Genomic DNA, 11,140 nt, shown 5'->3' with positions numbered 1-11,140 from the left:
CCACATACTTGTGGCACTGCCGCCTTGGTCATATCGGCGTAAAGCGCATGAAGAAACTCCATACAAATGGACTTTTGGAGTCATTGGATTTTGAATCATTTGACACATGCGAACCGTGCCTTGTGGGCAAGATGACCAAGACTCCGTTCTCCGGAACAATGGAGCGAGCAACCAATTTATTGGAAATAATGCATACCGATGTATGCGGTCCAAAGAGCATTGAAGCTCGCGGTGGCTATCGTTATGTTCTCACCCTCACTGATGATTTAAGTAGATATGGGTATGTCTACTTAATGAAGCACAAGTTTGAAACCTTTGAAAAGTTCAAGGAATTTCAGAGTGAGGTGGAGAATCAACGTGACACGAAAATAAAATTTCTACGATCTGATCATGGAGGAGAATATTTGAGTCACGAGTTTGGCACGCACCTAAGGAAATGTGGAATTATTTCGCAACTCACGCCGCCTGGCACATCGCAGCGTAACGGTGTGTCTGAACATCGTAATCGCACTTTATTGGATATGGTACGATCTATGATGTCTCTTACCGATTTACCGCTATCATTTTGGGGATATGCATTGGAAACTGTCGCATTCACTTTAAATAGGGCATCGTCTAAATCCGTTGAGACGACACCGTATGAATTATGGTTTGGCAAGAAACCTAAGTTGTCGTTTCTTAGAGTTTGGGTATGTGATGCTTATGTGAAGAAACTTCAACCAGAGAAGCTCAAACCCAAAGCGGAAAAATGCGTCTTCATAGGATACCCTAAGGTAACTATTGGGTACACCTTCTATCTTAGATCCGAAGGCAAGATCTTTGTTGCCAAGAACGGATCCTTTCTAGAGAAAGAGTTTCTCTCGAAAGAAGTAAGTGGGAGGAAAATAGAACTTGATGAGGTAATTGTACCTCCTCTCGAACCGGAAAGTAGCACAGCGCAAGAAAATGTTTCTGAGGTGCCTGAACTGGCTAGAGAAGAAGATAATGATGATAATCATGACACTTCGGATCATGTTGCTATTGAACCTCGAAGGTCGACAAGGGTACGTTCCGCACAAGTGTGGTACGACAACCCTATCATGGAAATCATGTTGTTGGACGACAGTGAACCTTCGAACTATGAAGAAGCGATGGCGGGCCCAGATTCCAAAAATGGCTTGAGGCCATGAAATCTGAGACAGAATCCATGTATTAGAACAATGTATGGACTTTGGTGGACTTGCCCGATGATCGGCGAGCCATAGAAAATAAATGGATTTTTAAGAAGAAGACTGGCGCGGATGGTAATGTCGCTAAGGGTTATCGGCAAGTTCAAGGGGTTGACTACGATGAGACCTTCTCACCCGTAGCGATGCTGAACTCGGTCCGAATCATGCTAGCAATTTCCGCATTTTATGATTATGAAATCTGGCAAATGGATGTCAAAACAGCATTCCTGAACAGCTTTTTTAAAGAAGAATTGTATATGATACAGCCGGAAGGTTTTGTCGATCCTAGCAATGCTGACAAGGTATGCAAGCTCCAGCGCTCCATCTATGGGCTGGTGCAAGCATTTCGGAGCTGGAACATTCGCTTTGATGAGGTGATCAAAGCGTTTGGGTTTGTACAAACTTATGGAGAAGCCTGTATTTACAAGAAAGTGAGTGGGAGCTCTGTAGCATTTCTCATATTATATGCGGATGACATATTGTTGATGGGAAATGATATAGAACTATTGGAAAGCATCAAGGCCTATTTGAATAAAAGTTTTTCAATGAAGGACCTTGGAGAAGCTGCATACATATTAGGCATCAAGATCTATACATATAGATCGAGACGCCTCGTAGGTCTTTCACAAAGCACATACCTTGACAAGATATTGAAGAAGTTCAATATGGATAAGGCTAAGAAGGGGTTCTTGCTTGTATTATAAGGTGTGAGGTTGAGTACGACTCAGCGACCGACCACGGCGGAAGATAGAGAAAAGATGAGTACCATCCCTTATGCATCAGCCATAGGCTCTATCATGTATGCCATGTTGTGTACCAGACCTGATGTGAACCTTGCCATAATTTTGGTAGGGAGGTACCAGAGTGATCCAGGAGTGGATCACTGGACAGCGGTCAAGAATATCCTAAAGTACCTGAAAAGGACTAAAAATATGTTTCTCGTCTATGGAGGTGCCGAATAGCTCATCATAAAGGGTTACATCGATGCTAGCTTCGACACATATTCGGATGACTCTAAGTCACAAACCGGATACATGTATGTTTTGAATAATGGGGCAGTTAGCTGGCGCAGTTGCAAGTAAAGCGTCGTGGCGGCATCTAAATGTGAAGCCGAGTACATAGCTTCTTTGGAGCAGCACACGAAGGAGACTGGATGAAGGAGTTCATCACTGACCTTGGAGTTATTCCCAGTGCATCGGGCCCGATGACTCTATTTTGTGACAACACTGGAGCTATTTCTATTGCAAAGGAGCCCAGGTTTCACAAGAAGACCAAGCACATCAAGCGTCGCTTCAACTCGATCCGTGAATACATCCAGGATGGAGATATATATATATTTGTAAAGTACATGCGGATCTGAATATCGCAGACCCATTGACTAAACCTCTTCCACAAGCAAAACATGATCAGCACCAGAACTCTATTGGTGTTCGATTCATCACAATGTAACTAGATTATTGACTATAGTGCAAGTGGGAGACTCTTGGAAATATGCCCTAGAGGCAATAATAAAGTTGTTATTATTATATTCCAGTTCATGATAATTGTTTATTATTGTTGTATAATTGTATTAACCAGAAACCGTAATACATGTGTGAATATATAGATCACAATGTGTCCCTAGTGAGACTCTAGTTGGCTAGCTCGTTGATCAATAGATGATCATGGTTTCTTGATCATGGACATTGGATGTCATTGATAACGGGATCACATCATCTAATGATGTGATGGACAAGACCCAATCCTAAGCATAGCACTAGATCGTGTTGTTCGTCTGCTAAAGCTTTTCTAATGTCAAGTATCGTTTCCTTAGATCAACGTCACAACGTAACTGGGTGATTATAAAGGTGCACTACAGGTTTCTCCGAAAGTGTTTGTTGGGTTATATGAATCGAGACTAGCATTTGTCACTCCGTGTGATGGAGAGGTATATCTAGGCCCACTCGGTAATCCATCATCATATTGAGCTCTGTGTGACTAAGGAGTTAGCCACGGGATGATGTGTTACGGAACGAGTAAAGAGACTTGCCAGTAACGAGATTGAACAAGGTATAGAGATACCGACGATCGAATCTCGGGCAAGTATCATACCGATAGACAAAGGGAATTGCATACAGGATTGATTGAATCCTTGACATCGTGGTTCATCTGATGAGATCATCGTGGAACATGTGGGAACCAACATGGATATCCAAACCCCACTGTTGGTTATTGGCCGAACTCGTAGGGTTTAAACACTTAAGGTTCGATGACGCTAGGGTTATAGGGAATTAGTGTACGTGGTTACCGAAGGTCATACGGAGTCCCAGATGAGATCCCGCACGTCACGAGGATCTCCGTAATGGTCCGGAGGTAAAAATTGATATATAGGAAGTCCTGTTTTGGTCACCGGAAAAGTTTCCGGTTCATCGGTAGTGTACCGCGAGTGTTGGGAGGGTGCCCGGGGACCCCCGGGAGGGGTGTGACGACCAAAGGACTTCATCAGCTGTTAGAGGAGTTGGACCAACCCTTATTGGGCTGGCCAAGGCCTTCCCTAAAGGCCCATGCGGCTAGGGATAAAGAGATAAGGCAAAAAGGGTTTAAAAGGAAGGAATCCACCTCCCTTGTGGGAGGTGGACTCCTCCCTAGTTCGGCCGAACTCCTCCTCCTTGGAGGAGGGGCCAAGGCAGCCCTCCCTCTCCCTCCTCCTATATATACTTGAGGTTTTGGCCCTTTTGAGGTACACAATTGATCTCTCCACGGCACAGCCATACTTCTCCTCCTCCTTGTCCTCCGTAGTGCTTAGCGAAGCTCTGCCAGAGTACCACGTAGCTCCACCGTCACCACGTCGTCGTGCTGCCGGAGCTCTCCCTCAGCCTCTCCTCCATCCTTGCTGGATCAAGGCGTTGGAGACGTCACCGGGCTGCACTTGTGTTGAACGCGGAGGCGCCGACGTTCGGCGCATAGATCGGAATCCGCCGCGATCTGAATCGCTGCGAGTACGATTCCATCAACTGCGTTCTAGTAACGCTTCCGCTTAGCGATCTTCAAAGGTATGAAGATGCTCTACAACCTCTCTCCTTGGTGGTTTCTCCATAGATAGATCCTTGCATGGCGTAGAATTTTTGTTAAATTACTACGATCCCCAACAAATCTGTCCTCCGTGTTTTTCATGATTAATTTTTTTATATCAAATTGTTATTATTTTTGGACAGAGACAATTTCTATTAGCCATGCTGGTTTGTGATTGTTGTATCTTGAGTGGCTTGCTGCCAAAATGGTTATTAGAGCTTATCTCAATACCAACAAAATAATATCATAGCTTATTTGAGTGCCAAAATGGTTAAGAAACATTTGTTCTTGTGTAGGTGGTTTATAGGTACCCTTGCTCAAATATGGAAATAAGTTATTTGCGAACTCCAATGCACATGATGTACGTGTGATATTGTTTGGTCTCAAACAACTGCAGTTGTACTTTCCAACCATGGTATTGGTGCTACATCAAGATTACTTTTGCCTTTTCATTTTATTTTCTTAGGATCATTATTCACTTCCTCTTCTCTACTTGTTTCTCTAACTTCTCCATTAAATATTTGAATTTCACGGTTCTAAAGAGGGAACGATAGAGTTTTCGCTCAAGGATTGGGTAAACACGATTCTAATGGTTGTGTCTTCTAATTATAAGCCTGAAAAGGTTTGGGCATAATGAAACTATGTAGAACTCTTCATGCTGGGGGGAGGGGGTTACTCCCCTGTGCAGTTCTTTGTCCAGATAAGGTGTGACTTCCGTTAGCATAGGTGGCAGCTCCTTTGTAAGTGTACACCTTTTTTCATTATGATACACTAGATAGTAATAACTTCATGACATATGGTATTGAAGAATGACTCTTTTTTCTTGGTGCATTTCCTTAGTTGTCCCTGACCTAACTCTCTTATATAAATAATTTATCAAAGTGATTTGATGTGTTTGACCTATGGATTCATTTCAATTAGCTTCACACAATTATGTACATGGATTTCTTTTACGCATGTATCAGCTCTTTGTGTACTACAATATACAGTTACAAAGATATTGACTACAAAAAAACTAACACATATTGAACCATTCAACTTTGCTTGGTTTTTGAACTACGTATTTGAAACTTTGCTTCTTTTTTGAACTACGTATTTACTGCAACCACTGATTAGTGTACTTCCAGATCATTAATGTTTTAGGCTTCCTTCAATGTAAAGGTGCTAAGTGAGGTGCTAAGAGCATTAAATATGTTAAGCAACCATAATCTTCAATGCATTGGTGCTTAGAGGGTGCTTGGATCCAAGGGACTAAAACTAGTCTCACTAAAACTAGTCTCTTTAAGAGGCTAAAGTTCCAAGCACCCCTCACTAAAGAGAGGCTAAAACTAGTCTTGAGGCTAAAATCTTTTAGTCAAGGGTACCCCTGCTAAAATGTGTATTAGTCCTCTGTCTCCTCATTTAACTCCTCAGGCGAGTTCTGAATTGGAGGGTTTGAAGGATAATAAATGCTCATTAACTTGATTTTAGTCTCTTTAGTATTTGGATCCAAGCATTGGTGAGGCTAGCAAGTTTTAGTCTTACTACTTTTAGTCATGGGACTAAAACGTATCCAAGCATCCTCTTAGTTTGTTGTTGCTAAGGTTGCCTCAATCAATTGTTTAACAACTAAAGTCTTGCATGCATAGGCTAGTTTCCTTCATTTTTAATGTTTTGCATAGGTTTCCGTGACTAGCACCGTTTCCTAATGCATAGTATCATATGTTAGTATAATAGTGTAGTTTATTTATTACCATGCAAGACACATAGTAGCACATTATTTAATATGATACGGTATCATGATATGATACTCAACTCTCTCTTTCTTGATTTAATTCTGTGTCACCTCATCAAAAGTGCCTAGTTGGCATGCATGATACTACCTATGATACTGTCATTAGGGCAGCCATAGGACACCAAACTTCTCTCTTTCTTTTTAATTAGATTGCCACATAGGATTTTGTGCCTTGTTGACATGCTTAGCACCTATTCAAAGTAAAGCATTGGGAGCAGCCCTATTTGTGTCCTACTTGCATTCTTGATTATCATGAAATGGGGTGAACATTTTTTTTACCATTTAAGACGTATGTCCACAAGAAACCGTTTTACCAATTGCAAAGTTTGCAAGATGGCGCACCATCAAGTTGATTATTTCTTGCACATTCTGTCCAAAACTACCATTGCCCTAGCGTTGCACCTAATTGGGCATGTATACTCTTCATTCTGGCCCAAACTGACTAATTGCCCCAAGTTTCTGAGCGGGGCTTGCCCCCAGGTATGTAGCTGATGCAAATGAAACAATCTTTGTGCGATGGGTTATTTGGTGTTGCGAATCAGTATGTTTTAATAGTATGCTATCTTTTCGGGTAAAGTAGTATACTATATTTCTATACACACGAATTGTCATGTATGGTTATAATATTAGTCGAGACGTGCGTTGCACGTGCAAGTTTACTAGTGTCGTAAAAGGAGGGGGTCCTTTCGTTTCGAGTGGCCTGAGGCTGTCGCCCCGTTCGCCCTATCTCAGGACCGGGCCTATCTGCATCCCGCCATGATGGAGAAGGTGAGAGGTCTTTCAATGTGAGTTCGGGTGGCGAAGAAGACGAGAGAAAAGTGGAGTAAAGTGGTTAGGGTTTGGTTCAGTATCGGATTGTCCGGATGGGAAGGAATATATGTAAGCTCGGATTGTCCAGCATGGGCAGGGTCCGACATAACGAACGCGGCCGCACACATTCGGACACCCCATATCCGATCCATATATAAACTGAATATAAGAGGTGTCGGTCAGCTCGGACGTTTGAGACGCCTGCTTGGATTCACATTTTAGGCAGATTTGGGTTGGCCGGTTGTAGATGCTCCAAGGAAGTATCTACGGCCCGTTTGTTAGTTAAAAATAAAATAAATAGTTAATCTTTTCAGAGCAACTTCAATGGGGCGAGCCATTTCGTCTGACGCCGTTCGTTTGGGGCCGCGCGGACAAAACGGATGGCCCAACGCGTCGACCCATTGCCAAAACACGTCCGCTTCGCGTCCGCACCGACCCATTTCCGATCCAAATTGGTACTAAAATGCGTCGGCGTGGACGCGAAGCGGACGCGCGTGCGCCCACTTGATGCCCGCCCCAATCACCCATGGTCAACATTATTTATGACGGTCGCCCTCCTCGGGTCCACGCGTCAGCGGTCGCGGTCGACCTTTTCTAATCCGCCCGTGCGGTGGGTTCCGCCTCAACTGCTTCCAGAACCCACCCGTCCCCATCTTGCCACCTCGTTGGCAACGAAACCCTAGCCGCATGCCATGGTCGGCTCCTTCCAAAACAAGGGCAAGGCCCCCCTCTACCCCCGCACCATCTCCCCGCCGGCGTCTTCCCGCCGGCCTTGCCAGCATGTCAGTGTCCCGGTGCACCAAGCGTGGTGGCACTGGGAGCATCGCGTGCCGCTGCCATACCCCGATGTCACCCTCCCGCACCACTGGCATCTGGAATCCGGACAGGATCATAGTGTCGGCCGTGTAGCGGTCGGTGCGGTTGCACGCGGAGGAGGTGAGTCGCCGCCGCCGTCTGTTGACGTCGAAGCAGCGGCTCAACCCTGCCTACACGGCCGACTCCCCCCACTGGGAGCTTTGGTTCGTGGTCGAGCACGAGGCGCAGCACTGGCGTAGCGTGCGCGACCTGCAACTAGGACGCCCTCGGCCGCCCCCGCCATGATCAGCGAGGAGGACCAGGAGGTTGAGGCCGCCGCAGCTGTTCTCCGCGAGAGCGAGGAGGAACAGCGGCGCAAGGCCGACAAGGAGGAGGCGGTGTACGAGCAGTGGCTCGCGGAGGCCATTGCGCTGTCGTGTGCCGGCGACTGCATCGTGCCACCTCCGCACAAGACTAAGCCTACGAAGCCGCGAGAGGTCTACCAGTGGACCGACTGCGTCCGCGAGTGGGTCAGTGCGCCGTTCATCTGGATGGACGCGACAGTGGTGCAGGAACAAGGCTACCTCCTCCACTGGAAGACAGAGCACCTGCGGACGGACCGCGCCGAAGGCCGTCGGCTGATGGAGCCGAAGAAGGAGGCAGATGGGGAACGGCGAGGGATGGAGGAGGAGGAGCGCGTCCGTGCTGCGCTGCCACCGTCACCAGCACAGTCCACACCGGCGGGAAAGAAGCAGGCCCAGGCAGCTACGCTCTGGAACACGGTGTTCCCCTGGGTCGGCCATGCGCCTACGCTGGTCAACCTCACCGGCCCCGACGACGACGACGACGACGCTTAGGGATGCCGCCTAGTTTAGGTTTTTTATGTTTCATTATTGTAATGGGGACACGTGGACTCCTGTCGGTTTTCGTGGCCGGTTTTTAATGTCTAATTATGCTTGCTTATAATTTTTGGAAATGCTTTATATATTTTTTTCACACGGTGGCAAAAATAAAACGGGCCGGCGTTGGGGGCATGCGTCGACCAAAATGCTGAAACGGACGTTGTTATCCGCTTGACCGACCCAAACAAACAAAAAAGATAAAATGACAGTCCGTTGGTCGGCCGGTTGGAGTTACTTTCATGTACGTTTTCAAATCGACACAGCAGGGTAAAGACACGTACACACATGCTTTACCTTATTATTACAAACCTAATCCATCGTAGAAAGAAGCCAAACAATAAAAAGGAAAGCGGAACACACACAAGGAAGCAAGCAACGTACATGATCTCCATCATTCAAACAATAGAAAAAGAACGCTGCCACTTGGATATAATAACGCCACTATTCTCCCTCGTTTTGTCAGCCAACTGTACCTGCTCGGAACCTGCCCCGATTGACCACGTTTTGCCATCGCCGCGCGCCAAGCATAAATACGCAACGTCTGGAGCAGCTCACGCAGCCATTTCCCTTCCGACAGTGTCAACACACTGAACAATCCATCCATCACACACTCGACCGAGAAAGAGAACGAGAGAGAAGCAGAGGAATCAATAAGCTCGCAATGGGTAGGTCTCCGTGCTGCGAGAAGATGGGGCTCAAGAGGGGGCCGTGGACAGCGGAGGAGGACATGACCCTGGTGGCTCACATCGAGCAGCACGGGCACAGCAACTGGCGGGCGTTGCCGAAGCAGGCCGGCCTGCTGCGCTGCGGCAAGAGCTGTCGCCTCCGGTGGATCAACTACCTGCGCCCCGACATCAAGCGCGGCAACTTCACCGGCGAGGAGGAAGACGCCATCATCCAACTCCACGCCATCCTCGGCAACAGATGGTCCACCATTGCTGCCAGGCTGCCTGGGAGGACGGACAACGAGATCAAGAACGTCTGGCACACACACCTCAAGAAACGAATCGAGTCGCCCAAGCCGTCTGGCCAGGCACGAGGCACAACTGCTCTGCCTAAGCGCAAAGCCAAGAAGCCTGCTGTGGCAGTGAGCATGCTCAAGGGCCCGACCTCCGACCCGGTGTCGTCACCAGAGCAGTGCCTCTCCATGTCGCCCGAGCGGTCTCTCTCAACGTCGTCCGCAACCGAGCGCTCCATGGCTTCGTCGTTGGAGAACACGGGCAGCCCTTCCTCGGAGGTGTTCCAGATTGACGATAGTTTCTGGTCGGAGACACTGGCGATGTCGGTGGACAGCTGCGGTTTCGAGATGGAAACCGGCGATACCTTAGGCGCAGATAGTGCTTCGCCGTCGTCGAGCAACGATGAGATGGATTTCTGGGTCACGCTGTTCTTGCAGGCCGGTGACATGCAGAGTTTGTCACAGATTTAATAAGAAAAACTTTGGCTATGTTCAATATTTACATGTTTTCTTTCTACAGTCTTTAAACTTTTGCAGTACTTATTACGTAGAGTTCTTTTAGAGCATCTACGGAGTTCGACAAATCCGCCCCTATACGTCCGCAGGTGTCGGTCCTTATACGAAGTGGCGCACATCCATAATTTTTAGAAAAGGAGGTTAAATCCCGGTCTCTACATCAATCGATGCATGCAGTTATTTTATTAATTATTTCACAAAGGTATAACAAAAGTATACATCAGTCCATCCAAAGCCACCACTCACACCTACAAACTCGATAATGTAGGGTGCTCACACTCCACATATCTAAGACCGGTGTTGTTTCCAATCCATCCACATTACGTATCGGGAACAACAGCCGGTGCAACACACCTAAAACGCACACCTCACGTACACATTTTACCAGCCGCCATCATCCTCGAACCACTGACCCATCTTTAGGAAAGAGATCCGCATCATCCTTGCCAGTCCAATCATGTGTCGGCGCCACCACGGCGCCCAACGGATCCACCGTCCTGCGCTCATCCGTCCAGATGCGAAGACTCCGGAAGATCTGTCGTGCGTTGCACCTGTCAACCAGGCATGACTCAGCGTAGCACCTGTCGGCCAGGCATGACTTGACAGCTCCACTGAAATTCCGTGCAAGACGAAGCCGCTCCACCTCCTGCCTCAGTCTGCCAGCGCTGCTCCAGAAACGATGCTCCCAAGAGAGAAACGGCACCGCAGTACCGCCATCGTTCAATCTGGAAGACCAGATCCTAGGGTTTTCCCCGAAGCAGTGCCCACCACCAGCAACCGTTCAGGATCCACACAGTGCCCACCACCACTCAACCCTCAAGGCGACGCCTTCAGGAAGGTCATGACATCAAGGACGCCGCCGCCGCCCACCGGAGTTAGGGTTTTCACCCGAGAGGCAAGGAAGGGGAGCAGAGCAGACGTATACTGACGTCTCCAAAAAGAATAACGACGCCCTTGAGCGTCGTCGTCGGCGCGGCCGGCCTGGGCCAACCAAGGGGTTTCCCCCAATCCGAATCTCCTCCACCGGCTTCACCCGCAGGTAGGGCCCCGGCAACCACGCCGGCACCGCTAAGAATCTGCAAGAGAGAATCAGGACCTGGGGGGGCGCAGGTGGCGGTGCGGGCAG

The 11,140-nt window shown here is 47.7% G+C and overlaps 1 protein-coding gene across 1 annotated transcript; it reads left to right on the top strand.

Annotated features, from left to right (window-relative positions):
* The first annotated feature begins 9,103 nt into the window (after positions 1-9,103).
* LOC123406059 (transcription factor MYB30-like) lies at positions 9,104-9,996 on the top strand. Its single transcript, XM_045099554.1, has one exon. The coding sequence runs from the start codon at positions 9,202-9,204 to the stop codon at positions 9,967-9,969; it is 768 nt and encodes a 255-aa protein (XP_044955489.1). The 5' UTR covers positions 9,104-9,201; the 3' UTR covers positions 9,970-9,996.
* Positions 9,997-11,140: the final 1,144 nt, after the last annotated feature.

The sequence above is a fragment of the Hordeum vulgare genome, chromosome 6H (assembly GCF_904849725.1).
Source record: "Hordeum vulgare subsp. vulgare chromosome 6H, MorexV3_pseudomolecules_assembly, whole genome shotgun sequence".
NCBI lineage: Eukaryota > Viridiplantae > Streptophyta > Magnoliopsida > Poales > Poaceae > Hordeum > Hordeum vulgare.
This window is presented reverse-complemented; position numbering and strand designations above follow the sequence as displayed.

Coding starts and splice junctions, on each gene's coding strand:
- LOC123406059 (XM_045099554.1), top strand. CDS start 9,202: ATGGGTAGGTCTCCGTGCTGCGAGAAGATGGGGCTCAAGAGGGGGCCG.